The 22,678-nt window shown below is 47.4% G+C and overlaps 1 protein-coding gene and 1 long non-coding RNA gene across 4 annotated transcripts in view; one reads left to right on the top strand and one right to left on the bottom strand.

The window, feature by feature from the left end:
* Positions 1-6,347, bottom strand: part of LOC123329938 — a 36,147-nt gene extending 29,800 nt beyond the window's left edge. The window contains exons 1-2 of the long non-coding RNA XR_006545564.1: positions 6,210-6,347; positions 5,108-5,196 (exon numbers count right to left, since the gene is read on the bottom strand). This is a non-coding gene — a long non-coding RNA (uncharacterized LOC123329938). The remainder of the gene's footprint in view (positions 1-5,107; positions 5,197-6,209) is intronic.
* P2RX4 (purinergic receptor P2X 4) lies at positions 6,269-22,434 on the top strand. Of its 3 annotated transcripts, none has more exons than XR_006545562.1 (12): positions 6,269-6,519; positions 9,253-9,400; positions 12,491-12,562; positions 12,679-12,751; positions 13,199-13,295; positions 16,482-16,562; positions 16,667-16,808; positions 17,345-17,481; positions 20,413-20,506; positions 20,629-20,694; positions 20,944-21,155; positions 21,858-22,434. XR_006545562.1 is itself a non-coding variant. In XM_006047149.3 (12 exons), exons 1-12 carry the CDS (start codon positions 6,386-6,388, stop codon positions 21,882-21,884), a joined length of 1,167 nt encoding a protein of 388 aa, XP_006047211.2. In that variant the 5' UTR covers positions 6,271-6,385; the 3' UTR covers positions 21,885-22,434. The 3 variants fall into 3 exon arrangements, 1 of the variants encoding a protein (XP_006047211.2); XM_006047149.3 differs by having other exon boundaries at positions 6,271-6,519; positions 21,060-21,155; XR_006545563.1 differs by lacking the exon at positions 6,269-6,519 and adding an exon at positions 6,540-6,662.
* Positions 22,435-22,678: the final 244 nt, after the last annotated feature.

Consider the following 22,678-nt stretch of genomic DNA (forward strand, 5'->3'; position numbering starts at 1 on the left):
CATAATCCTCATTATTGCTTAAACTAACATTACATACCAAGCAATGGAATCACAAAAAGAGTCCCATGTAATATCACACAATTATTTAGAACGGACAAAATTTCACAGCATTTTAAAACTACATAACGAAATCTTTCAGAGCAAAAATCTTGAAATAAAACAGACATGGACTCAAATCCTGACTCAACCCCTTGCATGATCAAGTCCCAGTTTTACTTCTCAGTGTCTACCTCACAGTTCATGTGAGACTGAATGAAAGGAACCCTATAAAGCTTTTAGCAGCATGTTAGCTGTTATCACTGTCATAAAAGCGATATACTTGACAACAGTAACATCGACCCCCATTTTACATATAAAGAAACCAACTCCCCCAATATAAACAGCTCATCTAAAGGATGTATAACTAGTAAATAATCTTATACATATCCCAGTGCCTGGCACACAGTGTATCCACTCCTGAATACCTTTGCTTTCAGCAACGTCAACTACAATTCCCTACAGGCTGACCTCACAATTGTTTCATCATCTCGAGTATTCACAGCTTTTTCCCCTATCCGTCCTCTATTCAAAGGATGTGGTCTCTGATATCATTTCGCTTCCAAGAAACCAAATGTGCTGAGATTTCAAGACACAGTTTCAAAAACAGGTCCAGCTCGTCTGCAAGAATATACTCTCCACTTTTTCCATTTCGATAAGCTATAACTCCTCCCCACTGCTGATCATACACCTGATAAGAAACTGAAACTACAATATATAAAGAACACTTACAACTTAAAATAGACACATAACTCAAATACAAAATGGGCAAAGGATCTGAAAGATGTACAAATGGCCAATAAGCACATGAAAAGTTCAACATGAATCATTATGAAAACGTAAACTAAATGTTTATATATATACACGCACAATGCACATTCATATATATATATGAGTGTAGGCCAATCATATTTCATATTAATTTTTTTCAAGTCTCCTAATGGGGTATTAGAAAATATTTCTTCTTAAAGGGATGTTGAGTCTGACAGGGTTGCGATCCAGTGATCTAGCAGATACGATCAACACATGGCCTGTTAGATAAGAGTCAGGGTTTTTTCCTCTGCTGTGTTCCACAAAGGCTTCAGCCTTAAGGACTCCATGGGAAAAGCAACAGTAAAATTAAAAGTAACTTATTCCTCACTTTTGCTACCAACTTGTTCTTTATTTAGGGAATGTGCTGTTTCTGGAGATATATAATTATACATGTGGAGCTCATGCATCTGTCATTATGTTATACAATGACATATTTTACAATGTCTACAGTGCCAGATAAGTGAATCTTGCATCTATAAATGCCTGAACGGTAATTTAAACTTTTTTTTTTTTCATTGAAGATACTCCTGCAACAAAAGATACAGCTTCATCTGGCTGACCGTTTGCAGCTCAAGGCCACTGTAATGACATGCAATTAAACGCCCTAACATGCAACAGGGTCAGCTACTGCTGGCCTCTCGACTAAATGATCCCAGAGAGATGAGGTTTTTGGAGTTCCTGGCTCTGCTTTTTATAGGAACTTCTTTCTTTTTATGGGCTATTCATTAATTTATTGCTGCTTTTAGCACTGGTAGCCTCAAGCAGTGCCTCCTACCTCTAAGATGCTGCATTCGTACAAACATTTGTTTTAACACCCACATTACCAGTGACAGTACATTTTTCATCTCTTGGAACCTAGTGCCATAGCCAAAGCCTTTCCAACCACAACTTTTAAAGTTCACTAGCTTAAGAAAAAAACGAACAGTTATTACAAGCTTATGGGGGTACCTTGAGGGCAAAAGGGAACCAAGGAGTCAGAACCAGGAAGTGGAAACTCAGCAGAAACCAAAAAGGCCATTTTCTTAGTATCCTCACCTCTGCTCCCTTTGCCTGCCCATTTCTTTCTTTTGATTCTGTAAACTCCCTTTTTCGGCTTCCAACTCTACAAACCCTGAAGTTACATCAACTCACTTGCAGAGAACCAAGAGCTACCTCTCTCCCAGTGCCAATCTAGAGGAGAGAAACCAATCTAGAGGAGAGGAAGGCCTTTGAGTTAAGTTCCCCTGTGGTCCAGTTGATAAGATCGTGTAGTATAAAAATGGCTGCTGGGGCCACCTTGGTGAGGAAGGGCAGTTTTTAGAGGACAAATGTTGTGATAAACTGGCTTAATGTGCAACAAAGGAATCAGATAATCCAGACTGCTGGAGCTTAAGATTCTAAAATAAGAATTAACTCCATATGAGGGCCTGAGGTGCTCCCCTATTAGGAAAGAACATGAGGTTTGGCCCCATTATGTGGTAGGTACTTCTTTTTTTTTTTTTTAGGTCTTTGATTGCCTACTCCCTGTGTCTTTCTTTCTTTTTTTAACTTGATATACTTCACATACCATAAAGAACTTCCCTGGTGGCTCAGCAGTAAAGAATCCACCTGCTGATGCAGGAGACGCAGGTTCAATCCCTAGGTCTGGGAGATCCCCTGGAGTAGGAAATGGCAACCCACTTTAATATTCTTGCCTGTCTCCCATGGACAGAGGAGCCTGGCTGGCTACAGTCCGTGGGGTCGCAGAGTTGGACAGAAATGAGCACACACACACACACACACATACCATAAAAGCCACCTTTTTAAAAATGTGCAGTTCAGTGACTTTTAAAAGATTCACAAGAGTTCTGCAACTATCCCCATTATCTATTTTTCAGACCATTTTTATGATCCCAAATGGGAATCTCAAACTCAGCAGCAGTCACTCCTGATTATTTTGTTTCCCTAGTTCTAGGCAACTACAGATCAACTTTCTGTCCCTATGGATTTGCCTATTCTGGACATTTCATAAAAACAGAACCGTACAATTTGTGGCCTTTTGTACTTGGCTTCTTTCGCTTAGCATAGTTTTCAAGATTCATGCACATGGTAGTATGTATCAGTGTTTCATTTCTTTTTATGGCTGAAGATTTCATTATATAGATGGACCATATTTATTTATCCATTCATCAGTTGATGGACATTTAAGTTAATTCCCCTTTTTGGAGCTTACAAATAATGCTACTATGAACATTTATGCATGAGTTTTTACACGAACGTATCTTTTTCATTTTCTTGGGTATATACCTAGAAGTAGAAATGCTAGGTCATATGGTAATTGTTCAACGTATTGAGAAATTGCCAAACTGTTTTTCTAAAGCAGCTGCACCATTTTACTTTCCCACCAGCAGGATGTGAATATCCCAATTTTCTCCAGCCTCATCTTTTTGATTGTCAATTGGTTTGATTACAGCCATGCTAGTCGGATGAAGTGGCATCTCACTGTAATTTTAATTTGTACTTCCCTAGTGACCAGTGATACTGAACATCTTTTCATATCCTTACTGCCATTTGTGTATCGTCTTTGTAGAAATGGCTGTTCAAACCTTTTGCCCATTTTTTGTTGTCATTTTACAGATGAGTCATGAGTTAGAGAACTCTTATTTAAGATTCTAGATCCCTATCAGATATATGGTTTTCCCTATTATGCGGGTTGTCTTTTTTCAGTAGTGTCCTTTGATGCACAAAAGTTTTAAATTTTGATGAAGTTAATTTATCTTTTTTTCTTTTTGTCAGTTGTACTGCAGGTGTCCTTAAAAGCCACTGTCTAATCCAAGGTCACAAAAATTTACACCTATGTTTTCATATGACCCATAGTTTTAACTTTTATATTTAGGTCTTTGATCCATTTTGAGTTAATTCTCATAGATGGTAAGAGGTAGGGGTACAAATTCATCATTTGTGTTTAGATATCCAGTTGTTCCAGCACCATTTGTTGGAAAGACTATTCTTTCCTTATTGAGTTATCTTTACTAAAATCTTTTCAAGAAAAATTTCCAAAGTTTTCTCAATAACTGACTACACTCAGGCACACAATACGGAACTCAATGCAAAAAGTCCCCACTGTCATCTGCAGTCACTTTCACTTTATACACTAAAATTACTCTGGCTAACATATTGGATATTCACTATCTTAATTGTGGTGATGGTTTCATGGGTGTGTACATATGTCAAACTATAAAATTGTATACTTTAAATATGTGCAGTTTATTGTATGTCAATTATGCCTTAAGAAAGCTGTTTTTAAAAGAGATGAACTAAGGGCAAGTAAATGAAATAATTTTCTTTTCCTAATTATTTTTCAGGATCAGCTTCTCTGGTTGGCCCTAGGGGTACACTATCAACTAGGCACTCACAAAAACTTTTTATTTCTACATTTCTCTTAACTGAGTATTGTTTCAGAACACAATCAAACATTTAAATTTCAGATCTGTAAGGCAGGGACCATCATTACTATGAGATAAGTACTGAGAGCTGGAACTGTGTTTGACTTTTAAGGAAAAGTATTTTGAAGTCTCTTTCCAATGAGAACTGAGTGACTCAGTTTTCCTTTTCTGCATAAAATTTAAGCCCCACCTCCACCCCAATGGCACAAAGTTTCATTTCAGCAGAGACTTCATCTGTCTGTTCCCCTCCTATGCCTAGAACACTGTCCAACATACAATAGGCACTCAGTAAATATCTGTCAAAGAATGAAATAAAATCCCATTTAAATTATTACCACCTTTTCCTGGGGCCGTTTTGGACTGAGGGAGATGGCAGCTCTATTCCTCCCTCTAACATGACAAGTCCATCTCCAGAGGCACGTACTGTTTTCCTCAAATTTTATTATTCACCTTCTTATATTTGGAAAAACAAGGTGATGTGGCTTAGGAATCTCACTTCCAGGAAAAGAACTAAAAGGGTGTGTCAAAGATTATGCACAGGATCCACAAACTAGAAGCAATCAGATGAGAGCAGTTAGGGAAATTATCCCTAACTGAGGAAACAATCCATAGATTTTTAATGACAAGTCTGTGGTAACATGGAAAATGAAGTGTGAATTAGGAACTGGAAAGCACTATCACTGACTATGCTTACAAATTATATACAACTACCTGCTAGAAAACTTACTCCATAAGGGTAGGATGTTTGGGTTTGTTCTGTTCACTAGACAGTCCCTGGTATATGCAAGGTGTTTATTAACACTTGTTGAACGAATCAATGAAACGAAATATAAAACATACTTATGGAAACATACCTGAAGGGAATGAACACAGGTGGAAAATTATGTTCAAGTGGTGCAACTGTGGGTGTTCCTTCCACTTTCCCTCTATTTTCCAATTCTCCCTAAAGTTGTGATAAAACTTTCTCAGTTCAAAGGATGGTCACAGAAATCCCTCACCAGGCTCAGGCTGCTTCCTCCTCTGTCCTGCAACTAAGGAAGCATCCGGATTGGAGTAGGGATGTGCCTGCCTTCAGTCTGGGGAGGGGTATTTTACAGCGTTTGTGGCTCCAGCCAAGAGCTACTGCTGCTGCTGCTGCTGCTGCTGCTAAGTCGCGTTCAACTCTGTGCGACCCCATAGACGGCAGCTCACCAGGCTCCTCCTTACCCGGGATTCTCCAGGGAAGAATATTGGAGTGGGTTGCCATTTCCTTCTCCACCAACCAAGAGCTCCTGGGGTACCAAATATTTAGGCTTTTCCCCCTGGTGGCTCAGATGGTAAAGAGTCCACCTGCAATGCAGAAGACTGGGGTTCGATCTCTGGGTCCCCGGGGGGGAGGGTGGGGGAAGATAGAGAAGGGAATGACTACCCACTCCAGATTTCCATAAACAGAGAAGCCTGGCGGGCTACCGTCCATGGGGTCGCAGAGAGTCCTACATGACTGAGCAACTAACTCTGCCCCACCCCCACCCCCGCACCCCGCAATACAGAAGGCGTCCGCTGCACCGCCCCCATTGGAGCCTGCACGAGTTTGAACTTCCAGTCGGACTACACTTTCTCCTAAGCTGCCCCCATCCTTAGCTTCCCTCCTCTCCGCCTGCAGTCATTTCTAGACATCCCACGGGGGTCGCATTGCCCGTCTAAGGGGTGTGTGTGTTGGGGGGGCAGGGTATCTTGTTCCCAATGGGGAGGTCACTCTCTGAGGGCTCTATCTCCCCTGAGCTTCATTGGTCCTCCCTGGACCTCCTCTTGGGGTCATTCGTCCCCTTAGAGTTCATCCCCCTTGAAGGGGGTCGCTCGCCCCTCTCCTCAGGGATCATTCGTTCCCAAGGAGGAGGTCACCTCAGCCCCCGGGCTCATTCCCCCTGAGAAGGTGTCTCGTCCTCCGGCCCCCCTGAGGCGGCAGGGCACTCGTACCCGAGGGTCAGGTCACGCCTTCCGCCCGGCCCCGTCCCCTCAGGGTCAGCGCCGCCTCCTTCCGGGCCCTCCCCACCGCGAACGGCGGTTCCAGGCGGGGCTCCCGGGCAGGGACGCGGCGGCGGGGCCGGCAACCGGGCCTAGAGCGCAGAGCCGGGCGGCGCGGCGGCGGCGCCATGGCGGGCTGCTGCGCGGTGCTGGGGGCCTTCCTGTTCGAGTACGACACGCCGCGCATAGTGCTCATCCGCAGCCGTAAAGTGGGGCTCATGAACCGCACGGTGCAGCTGCTCATCCTGGCCTACGTCATCGGGTGAGCGCGGCCGCGGGCATCCACCCCGCGGGGGTCCTGGGGTCAGGGCGTGGCCCGAAGGCCGGGAACTCCTCCTGGGTCCCGGCCGCGCACCTGCTCATCCTGGCCTAGGTCCTCGGCTGAGCCCCGCGAGCGCCCTCCAGGTGGGGTCCTGGGGACAGCGACCCGAAGCCTGTGACATATCCCCACTCCCCGAATCCTCCATCTACTCCACTCCACCCCCAGCCTCGAGGGGGACCGGCTCTGTCCCGGGTCTGGGTCCGGAGGCTGCTTTGATGATGTGTCTTGAAGGCAAAGCCTAGCTAGACCTTCATCCTCGCCATTCCTGCTTCTTGCCCTTCTGACTTGCTCCCTGATGGCCTTTGACGGGGGCTGGGAGGGCTTCGCCCTAAACCTCTCACTCTTTGCTCTTCACTTCCCATTCTGATGGTCAGCTGACAGAAGCCAAGTTTTGAGACTTCCACTTGGTTCCTTTGGGGTCTGTGGCTTCCTGTCCTTTCCTTTGAGCATCATGTGGTAACCCAAGATACCAGGTCACACTTTGAAAAATCACTTAAAGTTCATTTCCTTCATATTGTGGGGTTGTTGGAGTCTTTGGTATAGGCACCAGCCCTAACCTCATCATTTGCCATGCTGCCCTCTTTGCTTACCTGTCCTGCCACCATAAGTCCTTACCAAGTGCTTAACTTTAATTGATGTACCCATTACACTAAAATTAAACTCTAGCCAGGAGGTGGAAATTAATTTACCAACTGGGTCCGCCTTCATGGTCCACCTGGAGTGTCTACAGGTGCTGAGCTGACAGATGTTATCTGCTGCATCATTTTTGTTTGTTTGTTTGTTTTGTTTTGTTAAAAGGCCTAATACAGTGTTCCCCAAACTGCACATAGAGCCATTTGGGGATCTTTAAAATATACTGATTACCGGCTCTCAGACCCAGATCTTCTGATTGAAGTGCTGTCGAGTATGACCACCTCCCCAGGTGATTCTGATGTGCAGCAAAGTTTAGGAACCAGTGTCTTAGTGTTTCCCAAACGTATCTGATCATGAGAGACTCATCTGAGGAATTGTTTAACGGTAACGGGAATCCACCCCCCTCCACTGGGGTGGGGCTTGGAATCTGTTAACACTGCCTGAAAGAATCTACATGATCTGGCAGGTTTGGCTTCTACCATCTATCGGCACAGCAGCAGTAGGTACTGACAGTGTTCACTAAAATGGCTTTCCAGGTATGGAGTCTACATCACAACCACCTGGCCAGCCCCCAGGTTTGGACTCATTAAGTCACATAAAGTATCGTCACAACCAACCCAGTGATTGTGATGGACCCCTCAATTTTGAAACCCATTACTAATGGGTTGGGCTTCCCTCATAGCTCAGTCGGTAAAGAATCTGCCTGGAATGCAAGAGACCTGGGTTCGATTCATGGGTTGGGAAGATCCCTTGGAGAAGGAAATGGCAATCCACTTCAGTATTCTTGCCTGGAAAATCCCATGGACAGAGGAGCCTGGCGGGCTACAGTCCATGGGGTCTCAAGAGTCAGACACGACTTAGTGAGTAAACCACCACCGCTAATGGGTTCACTAAACTCACGGTGCTAGGTTGGACCTTTGGAATCAGGAATTGTCATGCAGCTTTTTCCTTTTGGCTTTTGCTGCTCGTAGGAGGATCAGTTTACACCTACTTTGGGGTATCTTAAAGTTCTAGACTACATACAGTCCATTGGCACTTGTACTGTATGGTAGCCAGAAGTCCCACGAGGCTGTTGAGCATTTGAAGTGTTCCTGCTCCGAATCGAAACGTGCTGTCACTGTAAAATGCACGCCAGGTTTCAAGGACATAGTACGAAAAAAAAGTTAAATATCACATTAACACATCTTATATTGATAATGTTAAGATATATTGGACATATTGAGTTACATAAAATATATCCTTAAAATTAATTTTACCTGTTTCTTTTTAGCATTGCTACTAGAAGTGTTTAAATTACATATATGACTTGTGTTGTATTTCTGTTGGGCAATGCAGCTTTTTTTAAAAATCAGTTTATTTTGGGCTGCACTGGGTCTTCACTGCTGCAACACCGGCTTTGTCTAGTTGCGGCAAGTGGGGGCTGTTCTGCGCTGCTGAGCTCGGGCTTCTCATTGTGGTTGCTTCTCTTATTGTGGAGCATGGGCTCTAGAGCACCGGCTCAGTAGTTGTGTTACACGGGCTTAGTTGCCCCGAGGCATGTGGAATCTACCCTGACCAGGGATTGAACCCATGTCCTTTGTGTTAACAGGCAGATTCTTAACCACTGGGCCACCAGTGAAGTTCCTGGGCAGTGTAGCTTTATAGGGTTCCTGTGGAGGGTTGTCTGCCTCTGTTATGAGGATTTTTTAAGCAGTAAATGCTTTGCTTTTATACGTCTTGCTGTGATCAAATCTGACTCAGGATCTGAATTTAGGGGATTTGGAAAAGAAAAAAAAGAAAAACACCATCTCTTAACTTCCTGATTCAGTTCCCCTTGGTGAAATTGTGATCTCTTTTCCAAATGTGATCAAAGGTAATTCTTCCTTCAAAAAGAGACTGAACACTTCTCAGTTATCTAATTGTGTTATCAGTCACAGGATGAGGTAATATTTATTTATATAGCGACTGCTGTGAAACCATCTGTTTCTGACTTCTGACAGCAACTGACTGTCCAGTAGGCTCTCCATATCTGCAATTTAAGAGACCTGTTTTATTTTATAGGTGGGTGTTTGTGTGGGAAAAGGGTTACCAGGAAACGGACTCTGTGGTCAGCTCAGTTACTGTGAAAGCCAAGGGCGTCACCATGACCAACACCTCTAAACTTGGATTCCGGATTTGGGATGTAGCTGATTACGTGATTCCAGCTCAGGTAAGCCTCCCACTGTGACTCTGTCTTTTAAAGCTCAGGCTTGTAGTTCGCTGCTTTCCCTTTGACTTTGCCCACCTGACTGGTGATTGGCATGCCCAGAGTGCTAAAGATCACCAGTGCCCACACTGATTGTTCTAGTCCAAGAAAGCAGTATAGACAGGCCTCTTTTTGGCTTAGGGTCCAACAGGCAATATTCAGTCAGCTGTGTTTCTTCAGCCCTAAAACATGGCTGGCTTAAACATAGGAAGCTTTCCATATGGACATCTCGGTCTGTCTCAGGCCCTGAAAGGTGAAAAAGCATATGTTTTAAATCCTGGGAAAAGTGCAGGTGAAACTTTCACCTTTCCACATTTTATGATTTAACTTTATTGTTGTAAACCTGCAAGGTAAATCTTTTCAGTCATTAGAGTTGTTGTTGTTGAGTTGCGGAGTTGTGTCCAACTCTTTTGCGACCCCATGGACTGTAGCTCACCAGGCTCCTCTGTCCATGTGATTTCCCAGGCAAGAATTCTACAGTGGGTTGCCATTTCCTTTTCCAAGGGATCTTCCCTACCCAGGGATCTAACCCACATCTCTTGCATTGTAGGCAGATTCTTTACCACTGAGCCACCTGGGAAGCCCCAGCCATTAGAGACCCAAAGCCAAACAAGAAGGAAACAGACCTACCCACATGGGATTCCATCAGGAACAAAGGGAAGGGAAGAAGCTGACACAGCATCGTAGTCTTCCATATGTTAATCCACAAGCTCCAAGTTAAATATTGACTCTCCTTAACCATGATATGACTGTGATCCATAGCCAGTCCCCACATATCTTTCCAGATGGCCCCCATGCTCAGGTGACTGGGCTGGCCAGGTGCAGATAAGCTGCCAACTCTTGGCTCAGAGCAAGGACTTTAGAAACTCTTTTTTTTCTTCAAGTGTGTTCATTTTCCTTCTGCCTTCTCAAGGAAAGGGTCTAGGGGAATGCCCAGAGAGAAGTCAGAGCTAATGGAGCCATAAAGGTCAAATGGAACAGAGGATTTATAGTTTGCTGGAGGCAGCTGGTCCTGTAGGCGCCTGTCCCGACAGAGAGACCTCTGCTTCCTGCGAAGCCACAGCCTCATCGAGGCAGGTTCTAGGAATATCACGCTCAGCCTGTTTACTGAACACACAGAAGGATACAGCACCCTGCTTGTGACCCTCGGTGGAAGGGAAAATACAGCAACTTCGCCTTCCATCTCGGATCAGGGCTGGGGGCCACATGAGTTCTGCAGGGTTCTCCTCACGAGCTCTCACGATACCCTTCTGCTTCTCCAAAGACAGAACACAAATATCTGTTTGCACCACATCTACTCAGCTCACCTCCAGACCGAAATTTCTCTAAACTTAAAGGAGATAAGAAATAGGAAACAAAAAGTAAATCTCACTGACTTGTTCAGGTCTAACTCAGGAGCGATGTGGGAGCAGTCTTCTGTAAACACCGAGTGAGCAATGTGTCTGTGTATGGAACACGGGAGCCTGACAGGGCACCTGACCTGGGCCTCCTGCCCCATCATCATGCCTCCCCCTCCGGCTATTTCCTCCACTCCTAACGTGCTTTGCTCCAGGCCTGTCCTTGAAAGGGGCTTCCCTGGTGGCTCAGACAGTAAAGCATCTGCCTACAGTGCAGGAGACCTGGGTTTGATCCCTGGGTTGGGAAGATCCCCTGGAGAAGGAAATGGCAACCCACTCCAGTACTCTTGCCTGGAAAATTCCATGGACTGAGGAGCCTGGTAGGCTACAGTCCATGGGGTCGCAAAGAGTCAGACACGACTGAGCGACTTCACATTCACGTGTCCTTGAAAGATGCCAACTGTTCCCAGAGCTTCCATCACCTTGTCAGACCTGGGGGTGGAGACATCTGGAAACTCTTTGGTCCCTGAGTTTCCTTGATGGCTCCCCGCACTGACTGCTCTTCCTGGAAGTGTGAACTGCTCAGAGCATTTCATTTTAGAGTATCAGTGGCCATTGTGGAAGGCCCAACTTGAATTTGCAGGACCTTTGTCTTTTATTCCATATACTAGAAGGTCACTACCCACTCCGGTGTTCTTGCCTGGAGAATCCCAGGGATGGGGGAGCCTGGTGGGCTGCCTTGGGAGGAGGAAACAGAACCTTCTCTAAGGGAGAAGTATCAGTGGCTAACCCTGATTGGGTCTTCTGTATAGTATGTTTGATGTATTTACTTTAGTTCCTGTTAGGAAAGAGAACCAGCCAAACTTGCGCTCTCATGTTTCTGGGCCTCTGAGGTAGTCCAGTTGGCAGAGGATATTCCAGGCACTTCTTGGCTCTTTCCCCTCAATAAGTCAAGCTTTATTAACGAACTGTTTCAGAGTGTAGACATGTTTTATTTTTTTTTTAATGGAGGTGAAATTCATGTATTGCATTATTAACCAGTTCAGAATGACAAATTCAGTGGCATTTAGCACATTCACAGGGATGTCCAACATCACCTCAATCTAGCTCCAGAACATTTTTATCAGTCTGAAAGAAAACCCCACACTCATTAAGTTATCACCTTCTCGTCCACCTTCCCCCACACCCCGACCCCCTTACAACCACTAACCTACTTTCTGTCTCTGGATTTGCCTCTTGTGTACGTTTCATATCGATGGGCTCACAGACTACGCGGGCTTTTGTATCTGACTTCTTGGACTCAGCGTCATATTCTGAAGTTCATCCACCTTGTAGTCATGTCAGTGCTTTGCTCCTTTGTATGGCTGAGTCATATTCCATTACAGGTGTGGACTGCAGTTTGTTTATCCATTCACCCATTAGACAATTTATTTATCCATTCACCCCTTGATAGATGCAGAGTTATTTCCACCTTTGGCCTGTTGTAAATGCTGCTGCTGTGAACACACGTGCAGGTGTTTGAGTCCCTGTTTCCAGTCGGTTATAAACTCTCATAGGCAAGAATGGGAGACCCTAAGATCAGTATTTAACTACTTCTGGTGTGGCATGTGGGAGAAGTGAAAGGTGCTGTCTTAATAATGTCCGACTCTCCTTGTGGCTCTGCCTGGCTCCCCTGAAGGTCACACGCAGCTCTGTCTCCCCTCTACCCTCTCTGCAGGAGGAAAATTCTGTCTTCATCATGACCAACATGGTGATCACCATGAATCAGACGCAAGGCCTCTGTCCTGAGGTAGGGAGCTTCTTGGAGAAGAGCCCTGGGCCTCATACCCCGCTCTCCATCCTTGTCCCTCAGTAGGTGGGGCCAGGCTGTGTGAAACCTGTTTTCACTGGTTCTTCCTCCTCCAGATCCCGGGTAAGACCACGGTGTGTGAAACTGATGCCAGCTGCACTGCCGGCTCTGCAGGCACCCACAGCAGCGGTAGGAATCTGTGACCGTGACCCCACAGGAGACGCTTAGTGGGGAGGGCAGCCTCCAGCCAGACTGCCTCCCCGTGGTGGGGGAGGGGCCCTCTCAGAGGGAGATCTCCATGGTGGAGGAATCCCCCGCACCCCCCAGTGCCTTCACATGACCCAGACGGGGCTCCCGGGACCCTCTCGAAATTCATCTCTGTCCTTTGCACCCCAGAAACCATCCCAGATCTTGCCCTGTCCTGTGGCTCAGCATCACCCTGTGATCGGCAAAGCAGAGATGTGGCTAGGTCTCAGGCAGATCTTTTCCTGCAGTTTGAATCTCTGGACAGTGTAAATCCCAGGATTGGAATAGCTTGAGACTGACTGCATAGGATGCATGGCAGAGCTTCCACTCTGACTCACAAAGTAGAAAGTAGAAGACCCCCACAGACCTGGGTGCCCCTCTCCCTTGTAGGAGTCGCGACAGGGAGGTGCGTGTCGTTCAATAGGACCTTGAAGACATGTGAGGTAGCAGCCTGGTGCCCGGTGGAGGACGACACAGAAGTGCCAAAGTGAGTCCTACTCAAGGAACGCAAGTGTCCTCAAGGCTGGGTCTCGGGCTTGGGGGCGGCAAGCGGGAACTGGTTTTTGTGCTCTCGGTGTCAGCCTGTGCTGGCAGGCTTCCCTGGGCTGACGGTTCTCAACCATCAGTGGCGGATGGGCCACGGTGTTTATCACCCATGATAAGAGTGCAGATGACTTATTTCTATGTTAGAAATCTGTCAGTTGCAAGTAACTGACAGGAACAGTTCTCAGGGCCTTAAGCGGGTATGTGCACACACACACACACACACACATACATGCATGCTCACACACATGCATTCACAGTGGGGGCGGTTTATTGTTCAGCTAACCACAGAGATCCCAGCATGGCTAGATCTGGACCTCAGGGGACAGCGTCTGAGTCTCCACCTCTGGGCTCTGCTTTCTTCCATGTTAGCTTCATTCCCAGGACCCATGAAGTATCCCAGGTCTCCCTGCCCAGCTGTCCATAGAGGTTCTGTGTGTGCTCAGTCATGTCCGACTCTTTGCAACCCTATGGACCGTAGCCTGCCAGGCTACTCTGTCCATGAGGATTCTCTAGGCAAGAGTACTGGAGTGGGTTGCCATGCCTTCCTCCCAGGGATCTTCCCAACCCAGGGATCAAACTTGTGTCTCTTGAGTCTCCTGCATTGGCAGGCAGATTCTTTACCACTATGCCACCTGGAAAACCCATAGAGATTCTAGACCTGTCCGTCTTTACATCTTCAGCCACATCTGTCAACCCATCCAGTCCATTCCTGTGGTTGGGGGATGGATTTTGCTTATGACTCGGGCCTGGGTCACAGGCCTTCCTGGCTAGAGGTGAAGTCAGATCCACCCAGATGACACAGGCTGAGTGGATTCTAAAAGAAGCATGGAGTTCTGTTACCAGAAAAAAGGGGATCAGATGCTGGGCAGGAAGATTATTAATGTTCATGGACATGTATTTGATAAACTAGAGCAGGTTCAAGGTTGCCTTGAGTAACATTGAGTAACACAGCCTAACTGCTCATCTGTGCTGTGAGTGGGTGGAGCTAGAGGTAACGCTTTTGGAGTCTGGAATCGCTAGCAACCTGGAGGCCTTCCTTACTCAGAATTTAGACTGAGGCCTAGATAAGCCTAGGGGAGCAGGTAACCAGGTGAACATCATCCTGGGTGTGTCTCAACACAAGACGGTGTTGAGATCTGCAGGTTGCTGAGGGCAGCAGCTCCGGCTACAGAAGGGAATTCCACAAGACAAGGAATCCTAGCATTCTGGGGCTGGAAAGGACCTTATGGAGCTGGTGGCCACGTGTGGCTACTGAGTGCTTGAAATGCAGCCTGGGGGACTTACCTGGTGAGTAGGTGGTTAAGACTCCGTGCTATCAATGCAGGGGCCATGGGTTCCATCACGGCCAGGAAATTAACATGCTGCATGCCTAGGAAAGAAAGGAAGGAGGAAATGCAGCTGGGTCCAAAATGAGCTCTCAGGGTAAAATACACTCCAGGTTCTGCATACTTTAAATTATTTAAGAAAAGGATATGTAATATCTAATTAGGGCTTCCCAGATGGCTCAGCAGTAAAGAATCCACCTGCAATGCAGGAGATGTTGGTTACATCCTTGGGTCAGGAAGACCCCCTAGACAAAGAAATGGCAACCCATTCCAGTATTCTTGCCTGGGAAATACAGTGGACAGAGGAGCCTGGTGGGGTACAGTCCATGGGGTCACAAGAGTCAGACACAACTTAGCGACCAAATCACAGTATCTCATTAATAATATTCTTTGTTGTTTACGTGTTGGAATATTATTTTAGACATATTGAGTTATTATAGAAAAGTTCATTTCACTTGTTACTTTTTAATGTGACTGTGAGGAAACTTAAATTACAACACAGTTTGTGTCTTGATCCCTGGGTTGGGAAGATCCCCTGGAGAAGGGAATGGCACCCCACTCCAGTATTCTTGCCTGGAGAATTCCACGAACAGCGGAGCCTGGCAGGGTACAGTCCATGGGGTTGCAGAGAGTCAGACACAGCTGAGCGACTAACACTTTGTGTCTCACAGTATATTTTCACTGCACAGCACTATTATAGATTGCATCAGTGTAGGATGGTTTTTAAGTGTTTACTGATAACATGAAATAACACTGAGTCACATGGAGAGAAAGGCATTCCCGTCTTCACTCTTATTCAGCCCTGAGCCGATGTCAAGGAGGAGGTGCTGGTCAGGAGTCTGTATCCCTCACTGATTTCCATTTCTCACCAAGAACAAGCCCCAGGCTCAGTACACGACAAAATGGGAACCACGGTTTGTAATGACATTGTTCTGACTTAGTTATATGTATTTGAATGATGACCTCTGACTTGTGGCAAATGATATTTTTTTATAGTCATGATGGAAAGTTTTATTTTGAAATGAATGTCAATTAAAAAAAAAAAGTGAGTTGAGGGATTCTCTGGTGGTCCAGTGGCTAAGACTCTGCACTTACGCTGCAGGGGGCACAGGTTCAATCCTTGGTCGAGGAACAGAGATTCTGCATGCCAGGCGATGCAGCCAAAAAAAAAAAAAAAATCGACCAGGGTCGGGGGGCCTCCTCCACCGAGGGGTCACTTCACAGTGCCACATCCCCCTGTAGAAATGCTCTAAGGCAGAGTACCCGCCCCCCATCCCGGGACAGATTCTGCTCCTGCCGTCAGCAGGGGCTGACGTGGCACTTCCGGGAAGAGGTGGTGCAGCAGCAGTCACGCGCCACATGCCCTTTCCAGCCTCTAGGTGAACTCGCCTTTGCTTTCACTTGTTAAACCAGATCTGTTGCGGACACCTGAGGTAAGCCCTGAAACCCAGCACCTGCCGGACCCAGTGATTGCTAGGGAGGCCAGGAGGCCCTGCCCCTCCCACCCATGTCGGTAGCTGTTCCTCAGGTTCTTAAATTCCCATGGCCTCAAGGAAAAGGCCGTGCCCTTCTGTGCTTGGAAGAAACTAGAAACCTTGGTTTACTGTCTCCTCTCTTGACCTAGTGTTTGTGCAGAGGAGAGTAGCAAAAAAAAAAAACCCATGAGAAACGTTTTACTTTTTTCTTGGCAAAGTGATATTGTAAGACACACGTGTGTCTGCTGCTTAAAAATATTACCTAGGTATATTAGGAGTGTACATATGTTTGTACTTTTATTAACAATATGTTATCATTTTTTTCAGGCCTGCTTTTTTAAAGGCTGCAGAAAACTTCACTCTTTTGGTTAAGAACAACATCTGGTATCCCAAATTTAACTTCAGCAAGTAAGTGGCGACCAGCCGTGTGAGTTCACCAATGTCTTGGAGAAACTTCTGGCTCTTCTTTGAGGTTTTCCTCGCTCCTATTTTCTGCTTCCTCCTGACTTTAGGAGGAATATCCTTCCCAACATCACCACCGCCTACCTCAAAACGTGCATTTATGATGCGAAAACAGATCCCTTCTGCCCTATATTCCAACTTGGAAAAATTGTGGAGAGCGCAGGGCACAGCTTCCAGGACATAGCCATTGAGGTGGGTGCAGGTCTTGGCTTTTCTTTAAAAAAAAAAAAAAAATTATGTATTTATTTATTTGGCTGTACTAGGTCTTAGTTGTGGCTTCCCTGGTGGCTCAGCTGGTAAAGAATCCGCCTGCAATGTAGGAGACCCGGGTTTGATCCCTGAGTGGGGAAGATCCCCCAGAGGAGGGCATAGCAACCCACTCCAGTATTCTTGCCTGGAGAATCTCATGGACAGAGTAGCCTGGCGGGCTACAGTCCATGGGGTCGCAAAGAGTCGGACACGACTGAAGCGGCTTAGCATGCACACACGGTCTTAGTTGGAGTGCATGGGATCTACACTGTGGCATTCGGGGTCCTTAGCTGCCTCATGCAGGGTTTTAGTTGCGGCATGTGGGACCTAGTTCTCTGATTAGGGATTGAACCCAGGCCTCCAGCTTTGGGAGTGGAGAGTCTTGGCCACTGAACCACCAGGGAAGTCCCAGTCCTGGCTGTTCTAGCACGACCTTTGACACATCACCTTCTAGAACGGGCTCTGCTCGCACCCCACAGGGAGGCATCATGGGCATCCAGATCAAGTGGAACTGCAACCTGGACAGGGCCGCCTCCTTCTGCCTGCCCAGGTATTCCTTCCGCCGCCTGGACACCCGCGACGTGGCCCACAACGTATCCCCAGGCTACAATTTCAGGTGGGTGCGAGCTTGGGCCCCATGCCTCATGTGTTGGGGGTGATGGCAACTGGATCACTCCCCAGTGGGGGCCTCCACGCCCACCCAAGACCAAGGGCAGGAGGGGAGGCATGCTCCAGGGAAAGTGGTCCAAGCAGGGCCTCGACCCTGTGGCATTCCAACCCGTGAGAGCCCTCCCTGCCTTTTCTTGCCTCCAGGAGAGTCTGCCTGCTTTAGCTTTCCCAGACCAGCCTCCACCAGGACCGTGCCACTAATTCTGAGGAGTGGCTGAGTCTGTGGTCCTCCAGTCCAAAGGCCTCTGGGGCCTGACTCGTGAATTGGCTTCTTAGGTGATCTGGCCCCTAGAATCTCCAAGGAGCAGGGATACAGGTTTTCGTCTCAGGAAAGGCCTTTGCTGGTACATCCACGTGGGAAGTGCTGTGCGTTTGTTTCCCATGACTGCCCTAACAAATGACGACAGACTGGCTGGCTCCAAGTGGCAGGACTCTATCTTCTCACAGTTCTGGAGAACAGAAGCCGCAGATCAGTGTATCTGCAGGCCAGGCTCCTGTATGTACAGGCCAGTGTATCTCCTGGCCTCTTCCTGCTTCTGATGGCTCCTGACAACCCTTGGTGGTCCCTGGCTTACAGATGCATCGCTCCAGTCTCTGCCTCTGTCATCCCATGGCCTCCTCCTTTCTGTGTCTGTGTCCCTGTGTGTCCTTCGTCTTTTATAAGGACACCAGTTGTATAGGATTTGGGGTCCACCCCAATCCAGTATGACCTCATCTTAACTGTGATTACATCTGCAGAGACCCTATTTGTAAGTAAGGTCGCACCCACAGGTTCTAGGTAGACATGAACTTGGGGGACAGTATTCAAACCAGTGCAGCTGGTAATCTGAGGAGAGGGCTGAGGGACCAGTCACTTTTTGGCTAACAATTGTCACTTCCTTGACCCAATGAAATCTGCACCACGTACATTTTCATGCCGTCTTTGTTGCATTTTCCACACCAAAACCAAGCACCAGGAAGGACCACCTGAGCAGGCTGTGCTGTTGTTTGCTAAGTCGTTTCAGTCATGTCCGACTCTTTGTGACCCTGTGGACTGTATAGCCTGCCGGGCTCCTCTGTCTGTGGAATTCTCCAAGCAAGAATGAAGAATGGTGCTCTTGTCCTGCACTTATCGCCCTCTAGTGGTGATGAAGTGAAGTGACGTGAAAGTCGCTCAGTCCTGTCCTCCTCTTTGGGACCCATGGACTAGAAAGTCCATGGACTTCTCCAGGCCAGAATACTGGAGTGGGTAGCCTTTCTTCTCCAGAGGATCTTCCCAACCCAGTGATAGAACCCAGGTCTCCCGATTTCAGGCAGATTCTTTACCAGCTGAGCCACAAGGGAAGCCCAAGAATACTGGAGTAGGTAGCCTATCCCTTCTCTAGTGGATCTTCCTGACCCAGGAATCTAACCGGGGTCTCCTGCAGTGCAGGCGGATTCTTTGCCAACCGAGCTATCAGAGAAGCCTAGTGATGATGAGTGGAATCAAATGCACGCAGGATCTGTTGTCCTTTTGAACCATCTGGTTCACTGATTAGAAGGGAAGATACTTACATTTTTTCCTAATAAGGAAGTCTGATTTGCACTGCTCTATCTCTGTGGTTACACAGTTCTTGTAGAAACCACTGTGGAAAAACCTCCAGCTTGGGCTGGAACCCCAGAACAGAGAAAAGTCCTCACAAGGACACCTGTCAGCATTAGTCCCACCTGAGTTCCCCAGGCCTGGACCACGGCATGGAAGTTGGGGGCCAGACAGATCTCAGGCCACAGCTTAGGCTCCTGGTGGATCCCCTGTGTAACATGGGCAGCAAATGGTAAAAATCTCAGTGGTTCTCCCCACAACGTTCCCTCTCTCGTTCTTTTTAAATGGCTTTATTGAGATATAGTTCATATTCTACACAGTTCACTCATTTAAAGTAGAATTCAGAGGGGTTTTTTTTAAAGCATATTCATATTCAGAGTTGTGCGATGATTACTGCAATTTTAGAATGTTTTCATCACCTCAGAAAGAAACCCCAGCCTCTTAAGCTTTCACCGCTCTATCCTTCCATCTACCTCAGCCCCTGGCAACCAGTAATCTACCTAATTTACCAATTCTTGAATTTCATAGGAATGGACTCATATCATAGGTGGCCTTCTGTGACTGGCTTCTTTCACTTAGCATCATTTTTTTCCAGGCTCATCCATGTTGTAGCATTTATCAGTACCTCTCTTTTTATGGCTAAATAATATTCCACTGTGTGGACATACCACATTTTTTTTCATCTACTCTTCCTACTGATGGGTCAAAGGTTCTTTAATTTAAAAAAAAAGGTCCAATGCTGATGCTGTCTGTCCCACCCACAAAGCAGTCTTCATGATTGCTGCTGCCTGGCCACCTTTTATTAGCGGCCACGGTCTCCTTACTCAGAGAGGCAGGGGGCTCAGCAGTGTCAGGAATGACTTTCAGAGGAGGAAGTTCTGGTTTTAAGTCGTAGCAGGTGACAGAGATGACAGAGGGGAGATCTCTTTGTGTGCCCTTCTGCCTGCATTCCAGGCATTCTGCACTGTGGGCCCAGGCACCCTCCTCCTCAGCAGGCCAGCCCTTCTCCCACATGGCTCACATTAGCCAGGAAAGGCCTTGAGGAGCTAGAAGACGTGAAGTGAAGTGAAGTTGCTCAGTTGTGTCCGACTCTTTGCGACCCTATGGACTGTAGTCTACCAGGCTCCTCCATCCATGGGATTTTCCAGGTAAGAATACTAGAGTGTGGTCTATATAGCATGCAGGCATGAGTGAATCCTTAGCTCGTGCCAACTCCGCCAGGGCCTCAGCAGTTCACTCTGACAACCCTTGCCAGGATCCAGATGCTGTCTCAGGCCGCCTGTGCCTTTGCACTGTAACCTGGCCTTCTCTCCACAGGTTTGCCAAGTACTACAGCGACCTGAACGGTGCTGAGCGCCGCACGCTCATCAAAGCCTATGGCATCCGCTTTGACATCATCGTGTTTGGAAAGGTAGCCTGGCCACTGGCTCCCCTTGTTCAGAGCCCACTAGTCTTCTTCTGGGTTGGTTGGGGGGCAGAGGGCCCACTCTCTACCTGCATCACAACTTTTTCTTTTTCTCCTATCACTCGCAGGCTGGGAAATTTGACATCATCCCCACCATGATCAACATTGGTTCTGGCTTGGCGCTCTTGGGGGTGGTGAGTGGCTCATTTAGACTTTCCAGTTACTCATCCCCACCCCCCACCCTGCCCCAGGGTTGCAGCCCTCCCAGCAGTGGCTAGCACAGCAAGTTGAGACTCTCCACTGCCACCCCGGTCCTTCCCCACGACCCCAGACTTGTTTCTAGACTCAGCCCTCCAGCCTTGTTTCCCTTTCCCCATCCTGCTGCCTCCACATGCCATTCTCTAAGACCATGCCCCTTGGGGCCTAATCGTTTCCCCCGAGAGATGGGGGAGCCTTTCCTTTCCTTGGAGGATCCCAGGTGTCATGGGAAGGGGCACACACAGAAGAGCAGAGACCACAGCAACTTGGCTCATTCTTTCTCGCCCTGCGCCACGTTCAGGCGACAGTGCTGTGTGACGTCATAGTCCTCTACTGCATGAAGAAGAGATACTACTATCGCGAGAAGAAATATAAATACGTGGAAGACTATGAGCAGGTAGGCCGCCTCCTGAACTCCCAGCAGGCAGGCCAAAGCACCTGACCTCACCTGCCTCTTGTACCAGTGGTGAGAACCCAGCACATTTAGGTGTATTGTCCACCCAGGCAGTCACACACCACTCTCATCATCCACTCCATTTCTGGACCATCCGTACTAACATTTGCTTCATACTTTTCTTCAGATGGACTCACCCTTTAAAATCTAGCATCATTTTAAACAGTGACGTCTCAGGCTAGTTAGGGCTTCCCTGGTAGCTCAGCTGGTAAAGAATCCACCTGCAATGCAGGAGACCTAGGTTTGATCCCTGGGTTGGGAAGATCTCCTGGAGGAGGGCATGGCAACCCACTCCAATATTCTTGCCTGGAGAATCCCCATGGACAGAGGACCCTGGCGGGCTACAGTTCATGGGGTTGCAAAGAGTCGACTGAGCGACTAAGCACAGGTTATTTATGAGAATGTAGCATGACGAAATCTGTATCCACACTCTACTTAAATTTGACTTGTAGCGCAAGAAAGGTTGGGTACCTCTAGGATCTGCCTGAGTACTTTCAGTTGTGGAGGGTCATCCAGATGTCCTCGGGGAACGTGCCCAACCCTCCTTTGTCCCAAATGGTCTAGGCTTGCCTGTAGGCAGCAACTGGTGGGTGCACACATATCCATAAGCACATCAACTGACGACAGGCATGTTGCTCTTTGTAGGGTCTTGGTAATCAGATGGACCAATGATGCCCACCCCTCACCTGGGCTCTCCACAGGCCTCATCAGAGCACAGCGAGGAAGGAGAAAAGGCTGCCACGTCATCCCAGAGAAAGTTCCAGATTCTGAGTCATCTCCAGAAGCACTGCAGGGTTGCCCAGCTGCTCCTGCGTTCTCTGTGTAGGGTTTGTGCAGTAAACCACTCTGCACAGTGGCAGCCAGCTCACCTCTGCCGTGCCTTCAGTTCAGCATCACTGGGCTGAGCTCCGGCCCAAGGCCAGTGATGCAGCAATGGCTGCATGGGGGCCTTCTCCAAGGCTGGCTTTCCTCAGAATCTTCCATCTCTAGCCCCCTGGGAGACCAGGCCGGTCCTCCAAGGCCCGACAGCTCCATTAAGCACTTTATGAGGAAGGCAGGACCCCGGGTATGGTCGTAGCTCTTTAGCACTCTGGGCCACTGTTCCTCTTCCCCGACCGAGGCTTCAACCCCACACTCGTGGGGCGGAGCCAGCGTTTTTCCTTTGTGAAGAGCTACACTAAGATGACTGAGGACCAAACATTAAAACAATTGACTTTCTTAATCTCTGTGTGGTTTCACAGCATGGGCTAGAACTTTCCTTCCTTCCCTTTTATTTCAACCAGTAAATCCACCTGTTACCCCAGCTCACTGTGTTCAGAAAGGTTCCTGAAACAAGTCTATTGCTGGAGCTTATTTTTTTTTTTTCCCCCTACTTTAACCTTCTCTTAAAAGCCTAAGAAGTCTGGTTCTTCATTAGCTTATGTTCCTATGGAGTTTACAGGATTTTTTTTCCAGTGGTGTCTTAC

Source organism: Bubalus bubalis, chromosome 17, assembly GCF_019923935.1.
Source record: "Bubalus bubalis isolate 160015118507 breed Murrah chromosome 17, NDDB_SH_1, whole genome shotgun sequence".
Lineage (NCBI taxonomy): Eukaryota > Metazoa > Chordata > Mammalia > Artiodactyla > Bovidae > Bubalus > Bubalus bubalis.

Bases quoted from the DNA above. Each gene is read 5' to 3' on its own strand.
- P2RX4 (XM_006047149.3), top strand. From the start codon at position 6,386: ATGGCGGGCTGCTGCGCGGTGCTGGGGGCCTTCCTGTTCGAGTACGAC. The intron at 12,752-13,198 runs GTAGGAATCTGT...TCTCCCTTGTAG, and splicing joins TGCAGGCACCCACAGCAGCG to GAGTCGCGACAGGGAGGTGC. The intron at 13,296-16,481 runs GTGAGTCCTACT...CATTTTTTTCAG, and splicing joins GACGACACAGAAGTGCCAAA to GCCTGCTTTTTTAAAGGCTG.